Source organism: Salvelinus sp. IW2-2015, unplaced genomic scaffold (genome assembly GCF_002910315.2).
Source record: "Salvelinus sp. IW2-2015 unplaced genomic scaffold, ASM291031v2 Un_scaffold2242, whole genome shotgun sequence".
NCBI lineage: Eukaryota > Metazoa > Chordata > Actinopteri > Salmoniformes > Salmonidae > Salvelinus > Salvelinus sp. IW2-2015.
In genome coordinates, this window is record NW_019943571.1 from 107,364 (window position 1) to 131,198 (window position 23,835).

The 23,835-nt window shown below is 43.2% G+C and overlaps 2 protein-coding genes and 1 long non-coding RNA gene across 3 annotated transcripts; 1 reads left to right on the forward strand and 2 right to left on the reverse strand.

Annotated features, from left to right (window-relative positions):
• Positions 1-3,429: 3,429 nt before the first annotated feature.
• On the reverse strand, positions 3,430-12,991 carry LOC112073357 (ras-related protein Rab-9B). Its single transcript, XM_070440116.1, is given in 6 exon segments — positions 3,430-3,579; positions 3,581-3,796; positions 3,798-3,815; positions 3,817-3,894; positions 6,004-6,337; positions 12,798-12,991. Coding segments are annotated over 5 exon segments (612 nt in total). The 5' UTR covers positions 6,154-6,337; positions 12,798-12,991.
• A 351-nt stretch (positions 12,992-13,342) lies between these two features.
• fut11 (fucosyltransferase 11 (alpha (1,3) fucosyltransferase)) lies at positions 13,343-18,548 on the forward strand. Its single transcript, XM_024140671.2, has 7 exons — positions 13,343-13,495; positions 13,848-14,192; positions 14,486-14,660; positions 14,984-15,189; positions 15,435-15,581; positions 17,107-17,582; positions 17,801-18,548. Exons 1-7 carry the CDS (start codon positions 13,487-13,489, stop codon positions 17,949-17,951), a joined length of 1,509 nt encoding a protein of 502 aa, XP_023996439.1. The 5' UTR covers positions 13,343-13,486; the 3' UTR covers positions 17,952-18,548.
• Positions 18,463-23,549, reverse strand: LOC112073360 (uncharacterized). The gene is made up of 3 exons (XR_011476519.1): positions 23,410-23,549; positions 19,801-19,906; positions 18,463-19,575 (listed from the first exon to the last, which is right to left on the reverse strand). It is a non-coding gene; the product is annotated as an uncharacterized lncRNA (long non-coding RNA).
• Positions 23,550-23,835: the final 286 nt, after the last annotated feature.

Below are 23,835 nucleotides of genomic sequence, written 5' to 3' on the forward strand. Positions count from 1 at the left end.
AAGAGTGGTTTTTAAGGGAAGTTTTATATTGAGATTATGCAACAAGCAACTCAACAATATACAGTTATATTCTACATCACAAACTGATGATTAGTTCTACATTTCTTACTCGAGCCAAAGCAGACTACACTTGGGTGGAGTTTTAATGATTTCAGTTCAGTTTGGTTACACTATTGAGGATTTGAAACGATGTACAGTACTTACTTGCAGGAATTAAAATAGCCACTCTACCACATGTAACAATTAACCATGTCTTTGTGCACCGACTGTGTCAAGCCCAACAGGAAACAGAGTACAATTGAAAAACAAAAAACAGAGTCATCAGCATTGGTATAGTGGGGTGAGACAAGACGGGTGAGAGAACAAGCACGGGGTGAGACAAGACGGGTGAGACAAGGACGGGTGAGGAGACAAGAACTGTATGTTAAACAGAGTATGAAGATTTAAACACATTCTCAGAATATAGTTTCCTAGCAGTAAGAATGTCGGACGTCGGACTTATTAACCACCTCATTTTCCCCTTGTGTAAAAAATAGATCACACTGATATAGTTAACTGTTAAACAAGAACATTCACATGTCTGTTTTTAATACTCTCGTTTGTTACGTACCATGACCTGGAACAATTAAAATTGTTATTTTTTAAACTGTTTTTTCCTAATATAAACAGGCGGAGTCAAATCAAACTTTTCAATAGATACAGATCGTAACATGAGAACAGAGTTCAAATAACACGCTGAACGCTGCTCTTTCACATGGGACCTTCTGCTGTTACCAGACAGTCATTTTTGCACTTTCACAAGTGGACCCTTCTGCTGTACAGACACGTCATTTTAACTTTCACAGGGACCCTTTGCTGTACCAGACAGTCATTTAACTTTCACAGTGGACCCTTCGCTGTACCAGACAGGTTCATTTCACTTTCGCAGTGGACCCTTCTGCTGTTACCAGATTAGTCATTTCACTTTTTTCACATGGACCGCTTCTCTGTACCAGACATCATTTCACTATTCACAAGTGACCCTTCTGCTGCCTACCAGACAGGTCATTTCACTTTGCACAGTGGACCCTTCTGCTGTAACCAGACAGTCAGTTAACTTTCACAGTCGGGGACCCTTCTGCTGTACCAGACCAGCTCATTTAACTTTCACAGTGGAACCCTTCTGCTGTACAGACAAGTCATCATTTCACAGTGGACCCTTCCTGCTGTTTACCAGACAGTCACTTTCACTTTCACAGTGGACCCTTCTGCTGTACCAGGACAGTCTCATTTCACATTTCACAGTGGACCCCTTGCTGCCTGTAGCCAGACAGTCATTCTTCACTTTTCACAGTGGACCCTTCTGCTGTACCAGACCAGTCATTTTAAACATTGAATTTGAGAGGCAGATTAAAGTTAATTTTGTGTTTATAAAGTCCTGATTAGATTGTGAAATACAAAGATGTGTAAAACTTGTCCCAGAAGCAGGTGGCCATGCCGGTACGACAGGCAAGGCAGTCAGGGCTGAGAAACCAAACCCTCACCTCTTCCTATAGTGACACACCAACCCAAACACACGCTACATGGTTTAGAAAAGCCCACAGTTAAATATCAGAACAAATGCACTTCTGGAAAAGAGAATTGGATCTTGCATACGCCAGAACAAAAAAACTGGCGTACTATAGGGAAACCACGCTTTATTGAATAAAGAAACGTTTATATCGTAACATTGAAGATGTTCGAGAGAGACCGAAAAATGAAAGGGGATCTCACAAAAAAGGGATGTACCGTCCCAGTAGGTTAAGCGAATTGAAATTGCAGGCCGTGTTGCTCCTCTACCAACCTCTCACACACAGGCGTTTTCTAGGAAGTGGTAACGTCTATAAGGATATTTGGAGAGAATACTGGAATCCATCTGGGCTACAGTCCGTGGCCAAAAAGGTTTGAGAATGACACAAATAATTTACTTTCCACAAAGTTTCCTAGCTGCAGTGTTCTTGTAGATATTTATTGTCAGATGTATACTATGGGAATAATGAAAAGTTAATTACACATCAATTTCATACAGTGTCCAAAGGCTTCTCATTGACCAATTACATTGAAAGTTGGATTAATGCACAAGATGTCAATATTTGCAATGTTGGACCTTTCTTTTTCAAGACCCTTTGGGAGAAAATCAAAGGGAAAATGTCATTCCTTTGTGCAGATAAACATTTCCTGCGTACAAGTAATTCGTGTGTAATCAATGTTGTCAGTTTCTTAAACCTGAACTGGGGGAAAAGGCCAGTCTATGTCATTGATATAATCTATATCACCAGTTCCAGTTCAACAAATTTGTAAGAGATGTGACGTGTGATAGACAGGTACTTCTGACCCAGAACATGGCTCTGAGATCTGACAGGCTGATGGTTTCAGTGTTCTGGTCAAGTAGTACCTGTTGGAGTACTGACCAGAGTTGATGGTCATGTGTCCTGTGTTAAGTTAGCCGTGGTGAGATCCCTGACAGGGTGGATGATCATGTTTGGGTCAGCGTTCCTGTGAGAGTTTGACATGGGTGATGATCTATCGTTCTAGGTCAGAGTACCTGTTGAGATTACAGGGTGAGATCAGTTGGTCGCCTGTAGAGATTCAGGGTGATTCTGTCTGGTCAGATTGACCTGTGAACTCAGACAGGGTCGATGATCATGTGTCTGGGCCAGTACGGGCATGTGAGATCGACGGGTAATGATAATCATTGTTACTTGGTCAGAGTACCTGCTGAATATCCACAGTTGGTGTTTGATGATCAAATGTTCTGGTCGACAGGAGTACCTGTGAGACGCTTACACAGTGCGGTAGTGTGTCATGTTCTTATGGATCAGATAAGTACCTGTGAGATCTGACATTGGTGTGTATAGATCACTGTTCTTGTTCAGAGCTAGTACCTGACTGAGAACTTTAGAACGACTTAAAGAGATGAATTGAATGGAGAACGTTGCTATGTGCCCACAAGCAGTCTCGTGCTCTTGGGAGGAGACAGAAGGAACATTAATATTATCAAGATATATTTATAACTAACTGTTAATCGTAGGTGACGGCTAGGGTCGTATTATGGTGAAAAAGACACTACACAAGGCAAGGATACAGTGAAGCTGAAGCTGGACTGATGTTAGACAGCAGTATTTTGTCAATATACCGAACAGAACGCAGACAGAGTTGAACAACATGTGTACCTGGTACATTGTACCTCATTTGATAACCTTTCAAAATCAGATGTGGTGATTTCAATACTCTTCCAGATCAGTCTGTACCGAACAACCTGACACTATTTAAAATCAGCTGTGTTGATAATCAGGTTGTCAGTAGCGTTGTACCTGCATCATCATCATCGGTGGAGAGCTCCCAGAGTGCTTACAGGCTAGACAGAGAAGGACTCATGGAAGACTAGCTCCGAGCAGTCCTTTCAACCAATCAACAGCAAGAGAGCGCGGGTACTTTACGGTTGCCGTGGAGATCGATAGTGCTACTCAACAATGTGTGGTCAATCTGATCCTCCGCCGCCAGAACCTCCGAGTACCGCGCCTCAAACGCCACTCCCACGTTCGTATCGTCCTTAGCACTTGGTCTCGAAGTAGGGACAACAACCTTTCTCCTCGCACCAGCGCCGAGCCTCGTCCTCCCCCACCTCCCTCCCCTCTTTGTCCAACTTGTTGCCCAGGACAACGAAGGGGAACCTCGTCTGGGTCTCGTACGTTCAGAGTAAAACATTGAACTCTTTCTTCCAGCTGGCCAGGTTCTGGAAGCTGTGCAGGTCGTCCACAGCGAAGGTGAGGAGGCAAGCAGTCGGCGCCACGGTTAGAACGGCGTCCCAGGGACTTTGAAGCGCTCCTGACCAGCCGTGTCCCAGATCTGAAGGGTCACCAGGCGCCCGTCCACCTGGAGAGAGGAAGTGAATGAAAACGTTTATTTGTACCAAGAGAAACCTTTATGCTCCCAAAAAGGATTAGATGATGTACATATATGGCACAGCAATCATAAAGATAAAACAGACAGGGGAAGAATCAATGACAGTAACACAGCATATAATACATTTATAAAAACACATTCTGTGGGTTCAAAAAGTAGTCCACATGCACTAGCCTATATAGAGAATACGGTGCAATACAGTCAAACTATAAATCAATTGAAAAAAATAACTGCCTCAACCCCCCCCCCCCCCCCTCGGGAATAGAAATTCACGAACTGAATTAGAAAACTGTATCCACGTTGTCTGCTGTTAGTTCTTGCTTGAGATGAATGTAATGTACATACAGCGCATTCAGAAAGTTTTCAGACCCCTTGACTTTTTCCACATTTGGTTACGTTTACAGCCTTATTCTAAAATAGATTTAAATTGTCCCGTCCCGCCCCGTAATCTAGACACAATACACCATATGACAAAATCAAAACCTGGTTTAGACATTTTTTTTTGCAAATGTATTAAAACACAAAAAAGCCGAGTACTCATACTTTGTTGAAGCACATTAAGCAGCGATTACAGCTTCAAGTCTTCTTGGGTATTGATGCTACACGCTTGGCACGCCTGTATTTGGGGGTTTTCTCCCATTCTTCTCTGCAGACTATCTCAAGCCCTGTCAGGATGGATGGGGAGCGTCGCTGCCAACAGCTATTTTCTGTGTCTCCAGAGATGTTCCAAGTCTGGGCCACTCCAAGGACATTCAGAGACTTTTCCAAGCCACTCCTGCGTTGTCTTGGCTGTGTGACTTAGGTCATTGTCCTGTTGGGAATGTTGACCTTCGCCCCAGTCGTGAGGTCCTGAGCACTCTGGAGCAAGTTGTCATCAAAGTCTCTCTGTACTTTGCGCCATTCAATCTTTCCCTCATCCTACCACCCACCCATGCTTCCACCGGTTAGGAATGGTGCCAGTTTCCGCAGATGTGACGCTTGCATTCAGGCACAAGAGTTCAATCTTGCGTTTCATCAGACCAGAGAATCTTAGTTTATCATGGCTCTAAGAGATCTTTAGGTGCCATTTGGCAAACTGCCAAATGGGCTTCCATTGTGCCTTTTAACGGAGGAAGTGGCTTCATCAAGGCAACTCTTTACCATTAAAGGCCTGATTGTGTGGGAGTGCTCAGAATGGTTGTACTTCTGGAAGCGTTTCTCCCATCTCCACAGAGGAATTCTGGAAGCTCGTTGCTCAGAGTTAAGAGTTGACCATTGGGTTCTTGGTCACCTCCCTGACCAAGGCCCTTCACCCCCGATTGCTCAGTTTGGCCGGGCGGACAGCTCTAGGAAGAGTCTTGGTGGTTCCAAACTTCTGCCACTGTGTTCTTGGGGATCTTCCATGGTACAGACATTTTTTGGCACCCTTCCCCAGATCTGTGCCTCGACACAATCCTGTCTCTGAGCTCTACGGACAATTCCTTCGACCTCATAGCTTGGTTTTTGCTCTGACATGCACTGTCAACTGTGGGACCTTATATAGACAGGTGTGTGCCTTTCCAAATCATGTGCATTCAATTGAATTAACCACAGGTGGACACAGGATGCACCTGATCTCAATTTCGAGTCTCATAACAAGGGGTCTGAATACTTATGTAAATAAGTTTATAAAACCTAAAAACCTGTTTTCTCTTTGTCATTATGGGGTATTGTGATGTCATTATGGGGTATTGTGATGTCATTATGGGATATTGTGTGTAGATTGATGAGGACATTTTTGTTTAATCCATTTTAGAATAAGGCTGTAATGTAACAAAATGGTGGAAAAAGTCCAGGGGACTGAATACTTTCTAGATGAACTGAAGGTATTTATGTGGTGATGTGGTTAGTTGAGATGCAATACATTTCCAGAAAAGGACACAATAATWATTATTATTATTATTATTCCATTTCAGACAGAGCTTGGCTCTATCTCCTCACCTCCTTCTCAATCTCATTGGAGGAGAAGGTCCAAGGTCCCCCCCCCTTATTTTGCAGTTTGAGAAGGCAGCAAGGAGATAATGACAGGGTGATTAATACTCATTCAGAAACAGCTCTGACCTCCAGGTCTCTGTTGAGGAACTCGACCCCGATGGTGTGGAAGGACTGGGAGTCGAAGCGGTCCGTGACGTAGCGGTTCATTAAGGAAGACTTTCCCACGCCACCATCACCCAGCAGGATCACCTTTAACAGCAGGCTCTTCCCGCTCATTACAAACCTTCCTCTGCTGCTAGGTGGCGCAGCTCACCAGGCCATTCCAAGACCAGGCCCCCTCCCTCCGCTGGCAGGCTGGCTAGCCTGGAGCCGAGCCTCCTAGCCMGGTTACTGATCACTGTGACCCAGCCTCCACCTCGATGCTAGGCTACTGGGCTAGTACTAGCAGGGTCAATGCAACCTGAAGGATGAGCACAGAGATTTTTTTTTAAACYATCAAATGTTATTGGTATTTGGAAGATGTTACAGGTGTAGCGAAATGCTTATGCTCCAAAAGCACATTAATGCCCAACAGTACACACATCCCAGAAATGTAAAGGGAATTAAGAAATATTAGAATGAGCAATGTCAGAGTCTGGAAAATAAATATATGTTTATGATGGTGTGTATAGACAGTACATGAATAGAAAAGGTGTGTACAGCAGTAGTTATATAGGATGAGCCTCGACTAGAATTCAGTACATACATATAAAGTGGGTGAAACAGTATGTAAACATTATTAAAGTGACCAGTGTTCAATGGCTATGTACATAGGGCAGGCATTCTCTAAGGTGCAGGGTAGAGTACTGGGTGGAGGCCGCTAGTTACAGTGACTAAGGTGCAGGGCAGGGTACTGGCGGAGGCTGGCTAGTGGGCGGCAAGTGTGTTTAACAGTCTAATGGCCTGGAGATAGAAGCTGTTTTTCAGTCTCTCGGTTCCAGCTTTGATGCTCCTGTACTGGTCTCCGCCTTCTAGATGCTATCGTGGTGAACAGGACGTGACTCGGGTGGCTGAGGTCCTTGATGATCTTCTGGATGTAGCGGGGTGAACAGGTAGGGCTCGGGTGGCTGAGGTCCTTGATTATTTCTGGATGGTAGCAGGTGAACAGGACCGGTCTCGGGTGGCTGAGGTCCTTGATGTGATCTTCTGGATGGTAGCGTGAACAGGCCGTGGCTCGGGTGGCTGAGTCCTTGATGATCTTCTTGTCCTTCCTGTGACACCGGGTGCTGTAGATGTCATGGAGGGCAGGCAGTGTGCCCCCGGTGATGTGTTGGGCTGAAAGCACCACCCGACGGTGCAGTTGCCTTTCCAGGTGGTGATACAGTCTGACAGGATGCTGTCAATGYTGCATCTGTAGAAGTTAGTGAGTTTCTTAGAGTCCAAGCCAAATTTCTTCAACCTCCTGGACGTTGAAGAGGCGGTGTTGCGCCTTCGTCACCAAACTGTCTGTGTGGATAGACCGTTTCAGGTGGTCAGTGATGTGCACCCCGAGGACCTAAGGCTTTTCACTCTCTCCACTGTGGCTCGTCGATGTGGATGGGTGCGTGCTCATTCTGCTGTCTCCTGAAGTCCACGATCAGCTCCTTAATTTTGTTGACGTTGAGGGAGAGGTTATTTTCCTGGCACCACACCGCCAGAGCCCTCACCTCCTCCCTGTAGGCTGTCTCGTCATTGTTAGTAATCAGGCCTACTACTGTTGTGTCGTCTGCAAACTTGATTGAGTTGGAGACGTGTGGCCACGAAGTCATGGGTGAACAGGGAGTTTGTAAGGTGGCTGAGCATGCAGCCTTGTGGGGCCCCTGTGTTGAGGATCAGCGTAGTGGAGGTGTTGTTGCCTACCTTCACCATCTGGGGGRCGTTAGGAAGTCCAGGACCCAGTTGCATAGGGCAGTGTTCAGACCCAGGGCCCCAAACTTAGTGATGAGCTTGGAAGGCACTATGGTGTTGAAGATAATGCTGTTCATCGACTACTGCTCTCTTACATAGGTATTCCTATTGTCCAGATGGGCTAGCGTAGTGTCCAGTACGATGGCGATTGTGTCATCCGTGGATCTGTTGGGGCAGTATGCAAATTGTAGTGGGTCGGGTAAGGTGGAGATGATATAATCCTTAACTAGCTTCTCAAAGCACAGAAGTGAGTGCTAGGGGGCGATAGTCATTTAGTTCAGTTACCTTCACTTTCTTGGGTACAGGAACAATGGTGGACATCTTGAAGCAAGTGCGGACAGCAGACTGGGATATGGAGAGATTTWAWATGTCCGTAAACACTCCAGCCAGCTGGTCTAAACATGCTCTGAGGAAGCAGACAGGGATGACYTCTGGGCCGGCAGCCTTGRGAGGGGTAACACACTTAAATGTCTTACTCACGTCGGCCACACCGGTGGAGGCCCTACGTTTTCCCCGTAGTGGGCAAAGGTGTTTAGCTTGTCCGAGAGCGTCGGTGTACGCAACGTAGCTGGTTTCCCCTTTATAATCCGTGATTGTCTGTAGACCCCGCCACATACGTCTCATGTCTGAGCCGTTGAATTGCAACTCCACTGTCTCTGTACTGAAGATGTGTCTGTTTGACTGCCTTACGGAGGGCATAGCTGGACTGTTTTCTCATCCATGTTCCCAGTCACCGTGGTTAAATGCAGTGGTTCGTGCTTTCAAATTTGCGTGAATGCTGCCTTTTGGTTTGGATAAGTTCTACTCGTCACAGCGGGAACAACATCCTCTATGCACTTCCTGATCAATTCAGTAACTGAGTCAGCGTATACATCAATGTCTTTTTTTGTTGAGACAACCCAGAACATTTCCCAGTCCGCATTATCAAAACAATCTTGAAGRATAAATTCCGATTGGTCAGACCAACGTTGAACAGTCCTTACCACGGGTATTTCCTGTTTCAGTTTCTGCCTATAGGAAGGGAGAAGCAGAATGTAGGTGTGATCTGATTTGCCGAAGGGAGAGGGCCTTGTAGCCTTCCTGGAAAGGGGAGTAGCAATGGTAAAGAATTATTGATGAGCAAGTAGCGCAGGCGATGTGTTTATAAAACTTTGGAAGCGTTTTCCTCAGATTTGCTTTATTAAAGTCCCCAGCCAAAATAAATGTGGCCTCATTATATGCGGTTTCCAGTTTGTACAAAGTCCAGCGTAGTTCCTCGAGAGCCGTCATGTGTCGGCTTGAGGGGGAGCCAAAGAAAATTATTTTGGGGAGGTAATGCGGTCGGCATTTGATAGTGAGGTATTCCATATCGGGAGAACAAAAGGACTTGAGTTCCTGTACGTTACTGTTGCGTTTACGCACTGAAGGTAGGTGAGGAGTCAAACGCAGGAGAGCAGAGATGTCAGTGTAGCGTATATTTTAATCAGGGCAAGTCCAAAAACACTGTACAATACCCCAAAACAATGGGAACTAACAGTACTCCCGTAAGGCGCAAAAACACAACGCACCTTACTATAATAACCACACGCGAAATACACTGAGTAAAGCCTCCACAAGCAACAAGAAAAATAATCCCGCACAAACCTAAGTGGGGAAACAGGGGTAAATATACACACAGAAATTAAAGCAAATGAAAACCAGGTGTGAATGAACCAAAGACAAAACAAACGGAAAAGGAAACATGGATCGGTGATGGCTAATAGACCGGCGACGCCGACCGCCGAGCACCGCCCGAACAGGGAGAGGAACCACCTTCGGTGGAAGTCGTGACTGTTACCACAATCACATCATGAGTAGTTAATCATGAAACACACCTCCGCCTCTCTCTTTCCCYGACAGTTCTTTCTTCTTGTCCATGCGATGTACGGAGAACCCCGCTGGCTGTATGGACAGGTACAATATACCTGGAGAGAGCCATGATTCCATGAAACAGAGCATGTTACAGTCCCTGATGTCTCTCTTGAAGGAGATCCTCGCCCTGAGCGTGTCTACTTTATTTTCCAGGTACTGAACGTTTAAGAATAATATACTCAGAAGTGGTGGATGGTATGCCTGCCTTCTGAGTCGGACTAAAAACCCACTCCGTATTCCTCTTCTCGTCGGCGGCATCTTGGAGCAGTGGAAATGCCTCTGGGGGTACGAACAAGAGATCCAATTCAGGAAAGCCTCATTTCTGGTTGAAATGCTGGTGAGGGACCACCTATCTAATATCCAAAAGTAATTTTCAGCTGTAGGTAATAATGAAAGAAATGTTCTGAACAAGTAATATAATAAACAACAAAAACAAAATACTGCAAAGTTGGCTACAAGGTAGGAATAGGGAGACCAAGTCTGTCAGCGCCATCTTGTACTTGTCAGTTAACAGCAGCATTATTATCTATATATATATATAATTGGCTTTGTGTTCATGAGAGGCTGAAGACCTAACAGCAACCTGAGAGATACATGCTGGAAGATACTAACAATGAACACCATAACTTAGGCCTAGACAAAACAATATCCTGTCTTTCACCAGGAGGAGAAGTMGAGAGAGAGACTAGCTAGAGACAGAACAAAAGAGACTAAACCTGACAAACTCAAATAGCAGCAGATTTTTAAAAAATTTAACAAAAATACTGATACAGCAACGTAATCTCTCTTCCAAAACCCCTTGTATATGGAGCGCCATAAATCTGGTAACCTAGACTAACAACAGAACAACTATTTGGAAGTGATGTCCCTCCTGTCTGAGATGTGCTAGGTAATGTAAGGTCACTAGATATAMGTAAGGTCACCAGGGTGGTTGTCCTCAGGGACACCTGATAGGGGTGAATGACTCTGAGAAGAAACTCCCCCTCTCACAAACCCAGGGATTGGTTGAGCTGGAGAACGATGAGTCAGGAAGATGAGCGGACTCGACTGACTCAGGAACACATGACAACAACAACAAAAAAGTTCCACCATAATTCGTCTTGGATCACTAAGATTAGGATCTGTATTGATCTATTTCATAATTATTGTTATGTTTATTGATAAGATATTAAGCATTTTTACTACAATTTACCAATGCAAAAATTATCATTACCGCAATAGTTTTGGAAGTCCAAAAAAGTCAAACAAGTAKATTTATAATATCTTGTTTTGTTTTTACATTCCTCACCTAATAAAAAGGCCTGAGTTAAAACATGACACTGAAATCAAATATTTACAATTGTATAAACATTTATTTAGCAATTTCACTCATTACCGCAACAATATTTTCTGCCAAATTGTCACAATTACTTGTGTATGTATACGTTATTTTTATGTACACAATTGGATAAACAAAAGACAAACTAAGATTAAGCCAAAATGGCAAAAGTATACGTTTAGATTTTTCCTAAATATTGGTGCATTACGGTAATGATAAGCAGGTTTCGGAGATGAGAATGGATGTTTCAGTAATGAGTGTTGCATAGTTTGCCATTGAACAACTGTACTGAACTCTAATCAGAGATTCAGTAACCCAATACATCATCAAACTGTCATTTGTTAATCCCAAATGACTTGCATAAAACTAAAATCACGGATTTTAATGCAATTGACTGAAACACCCCTTATTATAGCATAATGGCAAAAAAAAGTGACTTAAATAAATCAAAAAGGTCTTTATGGGTAATATTGGCATATTAGGACATGGATGTGTTTGGTTCTAAGGTATTTTAGATGCATTTCTAAATTGAATGGGATCCTGCGAGCAAATGGCACGACATGATATGCCTATAAAATATCTAAATATGGACAAGCAACTGTCTTGGGATATCTAACAAAAGTATAGGTAAGCGCTTAAACAGGCACATGTCAAATTGGGGAATATCCTCCTTTAAGTGGTGGTTGCTCTTTGCTGAAACACAAACTCCAGATTGTGGCTTTAAGTAAATTAAAATGGGGTTTATAAACCCAGATATCTTGACTGCCCCCCTACTTAATCAAATTACTGTTTTACAAAAACAAATCTATACAATAAGTGTAAGCAGTGGTCCTAGTAAATAATTAACGTTACCAGCATAACACACTCATTGACTATACATTAGAATTAGCTTATTATCATTACCAAAAKTGACCCTAAAAATGAGGCAGGAATGAGAAGTGTGTTTTGTAATGACAGGCCCTTAGCTCAATCTACCAGTAATAGGAGACTGCCATTATGACTCAAAACAATTGACCACATCAGTAAAGCCCATTCATGCCTCCATGTTGGTAAGGTAAATGGGTCTTTAAGTTTTTTCCAATTTTAGCTTTTTAGTCATTAGGGTAATGAGAAGGTTAAGTGTCGTAAAGAGGGTGTTTGAGAATAAGATTCACCTTCTGAAGGCATATAAAAAGGTTACACAAAATATTTTGTGTTTTATTCAAATAAGTTAGCTGGGTTTTTCTAAAGTAACATTAATTTTTTTTTAAATGACCTGATAATTTTATCTGGAAGCATTTCGGTGCATACAATTCAGGCGAAAATACCAAATGTATATAAACATAGACACTGTGCCATAAACTAGGCATCTTCATCTTTAGAATTATTTTTTATTCTTGCAGATACAGCATGGTTTTCTAACTCAATTTGCTAGCGCCATGGTTACAACTGGTTTCTTGAGAATCAACCAATGAACGTGTAGCTAACCTCAACTAACTGCTATAGTTGTTCTTTAATGTAGATAATAAAATCGGAGTGTTCCCATTTCGTAAATGTATTACAAGGGACATCTAGCTAGATATAGGGATGAATAGCTAGCAAATGAAATGGCGACTATGTAATGATGATGATGATTTTTTTTTATAAAGCCAGACAGACTGTTACCGTTAGCTAGCTATATTTGGTGGATGGGTTGTGATGTTGACATCAACTACGAATAAACAGACCGATTTGATCAAACGTGCAACATAATCAATATTACTACATGTGACTGCATTAATTTAAGGAGTAAAATCGTTTTCGTTACCTCATTCTATACCATGATATGAGTCGTGGCTTGCCCAGTTTTGCATCTGAAATTTGATGTGCTATGAACTCGCTTGTTGGGGTTGCAGTGCGTCCCAAGTCTTTTACAGTCCAGGGTAATCGTCAGTCAAAACAGGTGCGTTTTGCAACGAAAACGAGAGTTCCTATTGGACAAATGCAGGTTGTTCAGCCCCGTTTGATTCAGTTTGCTTCTGTTTAAGAACCGTTTTGCAACAGAATACGCGTAATGAATACGCCCTAGAGTTCAGTCACGACGCCTGGTCCTAAAGTCCGCAAAGCTTACCAATTCCTGGTCCATTTATTTATTTTGCTGTCAAATTTGCTCCATCCTCTGTGAGTCTGGATACTTCAACATGTTCAAAAGGCCCTGCTTTGACTGTACATATTCTCTATTTTATGTGTTTTTTAAATGTTTTATCGCTGAAGAAAATAACGTGAAAGTGCACAGTCAGTGTGTGATTCCACTCCAGAACTGTAGATGGTAGTAATGCATTAAAAGTTGATTTGGCGTGGAGACGCATACTAGAGGAAGGTCCCAGATTATTTCCCTTAATTTGCTGCCTCCCCCTTTTTTCCCCACCCAAGTACACATTTCCAGAAGAAATTCCTGAGTTCAGAGAGAGAGAGAAAAAGAGAGAAGAACGCGTCTACATTCATGTGTGTATTCTAATGATAACGGTAAGAATACGTGCGGTGTATTATGACCCTTGTAATATGTCTGATTGTGTCCCACAAAGTGGTTGTTTCAGCCAGAGAGATGGCTTTGATCCGTACTTTGACGTAGCTGGCTGGCTAGCTACAGTAGATTAGTATATTTAGTGGCTGTATACACTGAAATATCACCGTTTAGRTATCATGTAAGTGAACCGTGTATGGACAGACCAGAGTCATCTATTGCATGCCAGCATGAAGCATATCTATTGGCCAATAACATCCATAGACTATGGCTCTATACTTGACTAGTGTGCAGTTTACAAGCAGACAGAATCCAAATAAAAGCACGATGTCAGATCTATATAATGGTTCTCAGATGTCTGTGGAGGGGAGGCTGGGGGCCAGGCTGGTGCCCTGCTGTGTGTGGCTGGGGCTGCTGTGTCTCCTGTCCACCCTGCCCTGTTCCTGGACCCAGGACCCCCTTGACGTTGGGGACCCCGTGGAAGCAGATCAGAGTGCCTTTCAACCACAGAGTGCACTGTCTGACATGGAGTTCTCTTCCATTGCCTCCTACCGCGGCCCCGGCAACAATGACTCACGTGGCAACAAGGACCTGCCCATCCTGTTGTGGTGGAGTGGAGGACTCTTCCCTCATTTCCCCGGAGACACAGAACGCATCGACTGTCACACCTCCTCTTGTCTGGTCACACGCAATAGGAAGGTTTGTGGTTCTAGTATTATAGCTAGGTCTTCCAATGGTTTATACTGTTGTGTGTTGTCCTAGCCTGTTCCCAGATCTGTGTGTGCTGTTTTGCCAGTTCCTATGGCTATGGCCATTGTCACACCAAACAGATCTGGGACCAGGCTAGTGTTTTCTTTGTGATCTGTTAATACATGTAGTTTATAATATGTTATTAATAATAGCCCCATGTCTTTTTCATGACCATGGATTTCAGTTTTGTATTGACTACAATGTGGATATGTATAAACTAGCACCATCCTAAATCTCTATAGGTTCAACTGTACCGACGTACCTCCTCCATCATCTTCTATGGGACAGACTTCAGGGCCTACGAGGCTCCTCTTCCCAGACCCTCTCACCAGACCTGGGCCTTATTCCACGAGGAGTCCCCCATGAACAACTACGTCCTGTCCCACAGCCCAGGCATCAGGCTGTTTAACTACACCGGTACAGGATGACAGCGTGTCAACTCTTATCGTGTGTAAATAAAGTAAAGGGTACATGGAGCCAACAGTCGCTCACATAAAAAATTAGGTGTGCGTCCCAAATAGCACCCTATTCCCTATATAGTGCACTACTTTTGACCAGGGCCCATGGGGCTCTATGTAGGGAATAGGGTGTTATTTGGGATGCAGTCTCAAAGGACAGCACTCACTTTAATGAATATAATTTGCAATCAAAGCTTTGTTTGAATTTTATTTTTCTCAAAGCAACATGTCTTAATAAACCATACATTTCCCTTCGTTCATTTTGGATGTTCAACTCCACAGCCACCTTCAGGAGAGGCTCAGACTACCCTCTGACCCTGCAGTGGCTGCCCTCCCTGGGATACCTGCTCCAGCCTGTAGCCGTGTCTCTGGAGCAGAAGAACCACTGGAGGAGAGAGGGTCTGGCCCCCATCATGTACATGCAGTCACACTGTGACGTCCCCTCTGACAGGGACAGATACGTACAGAAACTCATGAAGTACATAGAGGTACAGTGATATGGAATGTGTTCCCTCCTAGCCTAGATGTTTTGATATAAAGGAATGTTGTCTGGTTTTTATTATCTAATGATTTGGCAGACTAGCAACCATTTGTGTGAATTGAGCCCTTTAGTCTTAACTTTTCTCCCAACTACCTCTTTGTCCCCTGTTCTCCCACACACTCTTTCTCTCTCACTCTCTCTTTCTTGCTATTTATTTCTCTCTCTCTTTCTCTCTCTCTTGTCCCCCTCCAGGTGGACTCGTATGGGAAATGTCTGAACAGTAAGCCCCTCCCTCAGTACCTGGAGGACACAAGTACAGCCACAGGGGAGGACGCCGGCTTTATGAGCTTCACGGCACGCTACAAGTTCCACCTGGCCCTGGAGAACGGCCTGTGTCAGGTAAGAGAGAGAGGAGGGAGTGAGAGGAGCAGTGTCAGGTAAGAGAGAGAGGAGGGAGTGAGAGGAGCAAGGGAGTGATAGAGAGACAATTTAGGTTTTTAGGCATGTTTGAAACTCGTGTTTTTTAGCTTGTCCTTCAATGAATGATTTTATTGTTGTTTTAGACATCCTTTGTGTGTTTTTATTTGTATTCATCTCTCTTATACAATATCAACTGAATGGTGAATAATGTATTGTGTCATTTTGGAGTCACTTTTATTTGAAATAAGAATAGAAGATGTTTCCGAACACTTCTACGTGAATGTGGATGCTACCATAATTATGGAAAATCATGAATTTATCGTGAACATTTATGAGTGAAAAAGTTTGAGGAAGGAAAAAAAATGTTAACCTCCTGTATTATTGATAAAGGTGAGAGGTTAGCCTTTTGGGGGGGGGGGGTGATCTTTGTTCCTCTGTAACTTTCTCCCCCTCATAATGTCAAATAAAAGGTGACATTCAGTAAAGTCGCTTTATATTAAACAAATTGAAAATGTACACTGAACAAAAATATAAATGCACCATGTAAAGTGTTGGTCCCATGTTTCATGAGCTGAAATAAAAGATCCCAGAAATGTTCCATATATACAAAAAGTTTGAGTGTTTCTCTCAAATTGTGTGCAGATATTTGTTTACATCCCCGTTAGGGAGCATTTCTCTTTTGCCAAGATAATCTATATACCTGACAGATGTGGCATATCAAGAAGCTGATTAAACAACATGATCATTAAACAGGTGCTCCTTGTAAAATGTGCAGTTTTGTCACACAACACAATGCCACAGATGTCTCAAGTTTTGAGGGAGCGTGCAATTGGCATGCTGACTGCCGGAATGTCCACCAGAGCTGGTGCCAGAGAATTGAAAGTACATTTCTCTACCATAAGCCGCCTCCAATGTCGTTTTAGAGAATTTTGCAGTACGTCCAACCGGCCTCACAATCGCAGACCACGTGAACCCACGACAACCCAGTACCTCCACATCCGGCTTCTTCGCCTGCGGGATCATCAGGGGTGGAGCTGAGGAGTATTTCTGTCTGTAATAAAGCACTTTTGTGGGGGGAAACGTATTCTGATTGGCTTGGCCTGGCTCCCCAGTGGGTATGCCCTCCTGCCCAGTCATGTGAAATCCATAGATTAGGGCCTCATTTATTTATTTCAATTGACTGATTTCCTTATATGAACTGTAATTCAGTAAATTTTGAATTTTTTTTTTTATTTTTTTCAGGATCTAAAAAAAAAATTGTTTGTGGATGGATTTACTTCTACTGCATGAAGACTCTTGCGCTACAATTTTGCCCATTGAAGATCCATGAAATCTTTTTTTTTAAACGTTCAAACTATAAGGCGTAGTCACTTCCTGGTTACTTTCATAGCGTATTGCCTTTTTATTTATTTTTGTCTCTGTCATTTCATTGTTTTAACTGTAAAGCGTGTTGTGATTTCAAATGCACTTTAAATAAAGTTGGATTTCATTTGATTTCCTCCAGGACTACATGACTGAGAAGCTATGGCGCCCTCTCCACCAGGGCTGTGTACCAGTCTACCGCGGCTCCTCATCAGTAGCTGACTGGATGCCCAACGACCTCTCTGTCATCCTTATTGATGACTTCCCATCACCTCAGGACCTAGCCAAGTTCCTCAAGGCGTTGGATGAGAACGATGAAGAGTATGCTAAGTATTTACAGTTTAAGAAGCCGAGCCACGTTACCAACGTTGGCCTGTTGGAGGCACTGGAGAGCAGGGAGTGGGGCGTGAACGACATGAGCAAACCCAACTACCTCAACGGCTTTGAGTGCTATGTCTGTGACCAGGAGAATACCAGACTGGCAGCTGAACGGGCCTATAGGAAAGCCCCAGAGAAGAGCCCGCCCCCCCAGCCTAAGATGGCCAATAATTCTCATATGGGATGTCCTCTACCCAGCCCAGGGTTCGGAGACCGGCAGGATCTACACATCAATGACAGGTAGACACCACCAGTCTCAGAAATAAAGGCTTTAACCTTATAGTACATTATGACAGTGTACTGTTTACATTGAGAAATATTCCTCCATTGAATGTCTTACCATGTCTTAACATGTCTTAACATGTCTTACCATCCACACACAAGTGTTTTTTTTTCTCCTCTAACATTTCAAATAAACTGCTGTGCTTATTAGCCATATTTCTGTATGTTTTTTTCAGCTGGGTCCAGATGTGGCCGCAGGACTACTGGCAGAGCTTAGATCAGGCTGAAGGATTGGAGTCTCTCATCAGACATAACGAGTCAGACCCTGCACTGCTCTGGCATCACATCCAGGAGTTGGCTATGACGAGGGCCAGAGGACAGGCATAATTAGTCGAACCCTACACTGCTGAGGAACCACATACAGTAGGAGAGCCAGAGGACAGGCATAACTAGTCGAACCCTACACTGCTGAGGAACCACATACAGTAGGAGAGCCAGAGGTAACTGAGAAAGTTCCTTATTGCCAGTGTTTTTTGACAGAAAGAGGACAAGGAAAGAAAGCCATCTATTTGTCTAGAGACTTGCACCCCTTAACCAGTGGGGGCGTGGCCAAAGTGGATCCGCAAACCAGAGAGATGTGGACCAGCAATAAGAATCAATGAACTGATACTGAACTATCGGGAGTGTAGACTGTAAAGGATAGAGAAGATGTACAAAAATATATATATACAGTACTGCTTTTTAATGTTGTCCACTTGAGGTGCCTGGTAGCCTCATCTGTGGCACAAAAGGGCCTAATGTGTGTCCAAGTTACAGTAATGTTTTGTTATCTCAAACCTGTCGCCAAATACTTGTCTTTTCAACACTCAATAATGTACAAAAAAATTTATACTCTATATTTATCATGTTTATATAAATCAATTTTATTGTTTTTCTGAGTCAAAGCGTCAAAGACAATTTAAAAAAWAAAAATTTGATCGAAAATCGGTAGTTATTTTCTTTGCATATAGTCAAGACTGAAAGTAGAAAATTGTACCCAACTGCCAATCTACATATCCAGTTCCCAGTTAAATCTTGTCATAATAATATTTAGAGGCTTTTACATACAGTATCTTCATATTTCACAATACATTCACCAAGTTACAACATTAAAGGTCCAATGCAGCCGTTTTTATCTCAATGTCAAACCATTTCTGGGTAACAATTAAGTATCTTACTGTGATTGTTTTCAATTAAAATGGTCTAAAATAAAAATTGCTTCTTAGCAAAGAGCAATTTCTCAAGCAAGAATTTAGCTAGGACTGTCTGGGAGTGGTCTGAGTCTTGAAACTCTATAGAGGTTTGAAACTCTATTTGTTATTGGTCTATTAACMTATACTGCCTGGTGATGTCACCAGACAGTCCTAAACTCCATCCCACCAAAACAGGCTGAAATTTCAGGTGGTCTTTTCAAACAGCTCTTACACTAAAAGGGAATTATCATAATTTTCACAATTTCACAGTATTTTTCCAACCTCATAGTGTGGAAATATAAAACACAGGAAATCATGTTTTTGACTGCACTGGGCCTTTAAAGGAGAAAAAGGCAACAAAAAAAGTGGACATTGAAACGGACGGAAGATTCAACTATATCAGTAATATGATCATATTATTATCTTTACCAACCCTAAACCATAGAATAACTGCCATAGTATTTCAGTGTTAACCTCAATCAATTCAGTAGGACCCATACAAAGGTCTGAAAACAACATGTGACACATGGAAATTCCTGTCAAATTAAAGGTGCAGTGTCCCCTGTCTGTTAGCAGACGACAGGTCTTGATAGGAGAGAGCAGTTATATCAGCCATCCAGTCTTGTCACCTCTGTGGCCATTTAAGGAAAAGAGACGAGGAGACAAGGGGAAGAAGCAATCTACAAGACGTTGGTGTAGCAGCTCTCACAGTGGACTGTCCCTTTGTGCAGGAACATGTTGTACAGAAAGTCTCCCATTGGCTTACTGCAAACACCACACTGCAACGACAACATAGCATATTGTTAATGTAGCACAGCCAAGACTATATGAATGCTTAGTTCTAGTCTGCAATGATGCTACCTGCTAGCAACACAGCTGCTATACCACTGAAACAACCCTTTTTACAACTACCACAACCTTTACAGCTGATACAGGGTCAACGTGTATAACCTATAACATGATTATAACCAGAGTTTAACATGTTAATAACCAGGTTTAGTTACCTTGAAGCAGACCGGGTGGCAGGAGATGTTGAGGTGCTCGATGGTGATCTTGGCATCGTTGCCCACCTGCTCTCCACAGTACGTACAGGCAGACGTCGTGGTAGTCCTTGTAGAGGGGAGAGACATGTTCAGCATGGGACACAGCTCTATTCCATCAAAGCCTGTACATACAAGTTTCCAGCCAAGGAAAGACAAAACGGTATGTGTATCCATCAAGGTTATTATAGTTTTGTTATTTAATATTAGTTAGTATGTCTATTCCTTTTTAGAGTTTTATTTGAAGTTTAGTTTCAGTTTAATAAAAAACATTTCTATTTTGTTTTGTAAACTTAGTTTCAGTTTAATAAAAAACATATTTTGTTTATAAACTTAGTTTCAGTTTTAGAAAGTAGCCAATGGGTGGGGGGCTAAGAGCCATTTATATGTTGTAGGTCTATAGTTTTCTATGGGGGGGGTCACTTCTTACCACTTGGGGGGCAGTAATACATAAGGTGATGGACCAGGACCATAGACGTGGACACCATCTGGGTCTGTGTCATGATGGTGATGGACCAGGACCATAGACACCATCTGGGTCTGTGTCATGATGGTGATGGACCAGGACCATAGACGTGGACACCATCTGCGGTCTGTGTTCATGATGGTGATGGACCAGGACCCATAGACACCATCTGGTCTGTGTCATGATGGTGATGGACCAGGACCATAGACGTGGAACACCATCTGGGTCTGTGTGCATGTGGTGATGGACCAGGACCATAGACGTGGACACCATCTGGATCTGTGCATGATGGTGTGATGGACCAGGACCATAGGACACCATCTGGGTCTGTGTCATGATGGTATGGACCAGGACCATAGACGTGGACACCATCTGGTCTGTGTCATGATGGTGATGGACCATGACCATAGACGTGTGGACACCATCTGGGTCTGTTCATGATGGTGTGTCTGAGGGTCTCCATCTTGAAATAATCCATGTTCTTCTACACCAGGAAAATGAATTGGCTGATCCCTCGGCTGTCGCGACTCCAACCGGGTTATCAGGCCATGCCGACCGGGTCATCAGCGCATGCCGACCGGTCATCAGGCCATGCCGACCGGGTCATCAGGCCATTGCCGACCGGGTCATCAGGCCATGCCAGGAGAGATCAGTCAAATAAGTTGGAAGTCCCGCTCAGTTGACTAAATCAAAATGGTGAAAGTTCTCAATGGTCCTGCCCATGTAATACAGGCTTTTGGCCACTATACTACATACATGGCCTGGACATAGGTTTGGTTAATTTACATTATAAATCAATCCTATGTGACTTGGATTAAAGGGTAAGTGCCTAGACTGGTGCAATAATATGGTGGAAAGAAACTCTTGCCCATGTTTACACCAATCCAAAGCTTTTTTAACTTTAGTAGCAGATGTAAGAAGAATCATGTACCTTTACCTTTATCTGACAGGAGAGGAAAAAACAACTAATATTACATAACATGTCAAATGTGCCATGACTTCATTAAACGTGTATCACTGACTAACCCCTTTCAAAAGGTTCAAATAGAAACAGCTGAAACTACAGCACCAAAAACATTCTTCACTAATCTATCAGTTCACAGCCAGCCTTGCCTCAGTGCGCCTCGCCAGCCAGCTCAGCCACCACAACCCACCCAGCCAGCAGCCAGCCTGCAGCCAGCCAGCAGCCAGCCAGCCAAGCACCAACCACCCACCCACCCAGCCAGCCAGCAGCCAGCCAGGCCAGCCAGTCCAGCCAGCCGCAGCCAGCCAGCCAGCCAGCCAACCCAACCCCCAGCAGCCAGCCTGCCAGCCAGTCACCCAACCACCCAGCCAGCCAGCCAGCCAGCCAGCCAGCCAGCCTGGCCAGCCAGCCAGCCACCCAACCACCCAACTTCACAAGCTGTTGTAGCTCGCCTCGGCATTTTGTCCGCTGTTATCTAGTGATCACGAATGACAGTGATGCACAAAAGAAGGCCTATTTGAAACAGCGGCATTTAACTGGCAGCATTTACCTGCCAGATTCAGAAGGAGCTCGAAAAACATTAGGAAAAAAAAGCTTGAAAGCCCCGTTTTAATTTTGGCAAAAATTTAGATGGAAAAAACTAAACTAACATTAATTTATGATGGTTTTTATTGAATTGTTTTGCAGTCAAAGATAATAGTTTCAGTTTTTCAAATGTTGCGTTTTATTTATTTCAGTTTACTAAATCGTTTTTCAATTTAGTTTTATTTTAGTTTCAGTTTTGATTTACTATAATAACCTTGGTTCCATACCACTTATTTGCCAATCTGAAGAACTGGATAGGTGTTAATCAATACAGCAGAAGGAACTGGGATAGGTGTAAGCAATACAGCTGAAGGACTGGATAGTGTAATCAATACAGCAGAAGGAGGATAGGTGTAATCAATACAGCAGAGGAACTGGATAGGTGTAAGCAATACAGCAGAAGCAACCGGATAGGTGTAATAAACACAGCAGAAGGAACTGGATAGGTGTAATCAATACAGCAGAGAAGGAACGGATAGGTGTAATCAATCAGCAGAGGAACTGGATAGGTGTAATCAATACAGCAGAAGGAACTGGATAGGTGTAAGCAATACAGCAGAAGGAACTGGTAGGTGATAATCAATACAGCGAAGAAACTGGATAGGTGTAATCAATACAGCAGAGGAACGAAGGTGTAATAAGCGAGAACTGGATAGGTGTAATCGAATACAGCAGAAGAACTGGATAAGTGTAATCAATACAGCAGAAGAACTGGATAGGTGTAAGCAATACAGCAAAGGAACTGGATAGGTGTAAGCAATACAGCAGAAGAACTGTATAGGTGTAACAATACAGAGAAGGAACTGGATAGGTGTAATCAATACAGTGAAGGAACTGGATAGGTGTAATCAACAAGCGAAGGAACTGGATAGGTTGTAATCAAACAGCAGAAGGAACTGGATAGGTGTAAGCAATAGCAGAAGGAACTGATAGGTGTAACAATACAGCAGAAAGGAACTGGATAGGTGTCAATACAGCGAAGGAACTGGATAGGTGTAATCAATACAGCAGAAGGAACTGGATAGGTGTAAGCAATACAGCTGAAGAACTGGATAGGTGTAATCAATACAGCTGAAGGAACTGGATAGGTGTAAGCAATAACAGCAGAAGGAACTGGATAGGGTGAAGCAATAAAGTTTGATTTGAATATGGTGATGACCCCACTCCACCCATCTAGTCTAGTAGCTTAATTTTGCTGTGTTGATTACACCTATCTGTGTTCCTTCTGCTGTGTTGATTACACTATCTGTGTTCCTTCTGCTGTGTTGATTACACCTATGCTGTGTGATTCCTTCTTGTCGGCTGTGTTGATTACACCTATCTGTGTTCCTTCTGGCTGTGTTGATTACACTTATCTGTGTTCCTTCTGCTGTGTTGATTACACCTATCTGTGTTCCCTTCTGCTGTGTTGATTACACCTATCTGTGTTCCTTCTCGCTGTGTTGATACACCATCTGTTGTTCCTTCCGCTGTGTTGATGACACCTATTGTGTTCCTGCAGATTTGAACAAGGGCCAAGGAGTTATTTTCAAGTGTGACGTGGTCAAAGTATTGTTACCTGGTGTAAGAGGAGGGGCTGCTGTGGGAATAGCTGGTAAGAACTAGACGTTACATAGTCAGAAACGTTGTCTCTGGTGTTGTGCTTTGGTTAGGTCTGTCAGCACGTTAACGTACTCCTCAGATACACAAAATCCCTTCAGAGAGAGAGAAGGGGAGAAGAGGGGTCAGCATGAGAATACTTAGTGTTTAACCCATCACATAAGTAACCATCACATGGAATACCAAAGACTCCATAATAACGCATCACATTGTAAACAAATTGAATATAACCATCTACATTGAAGTAACCATCACATATGAATACAATGACCACAACAGGTTGAAATTACCATCTAGTCAAACATAGAGACATTGATAGTAACCACATTCACATATGTATAACCTCACATGTGAATAACCATCAACATGATAATCTCTCTCTTTT

Excerpts from the sequence above, each read along its gene's own strand:
- fut11 (XM_024140671.2), top strand. Across the intron at positions 15,190-15,434 it reads AACTCATGAAGTACATAGAG|GTGGACTCGTATGGGAAATG; the intron begins GTACAGTGATAT and ends GTCCCCCTCCAG. Across the intron at positions 15,582-17,106 it reads TGGAGAACGGCCTGTGTCAG|GACTACATGACTGAGAAGCT; the intron begins GTAAGAGAGAGA and ends GATTTCCTCCAG.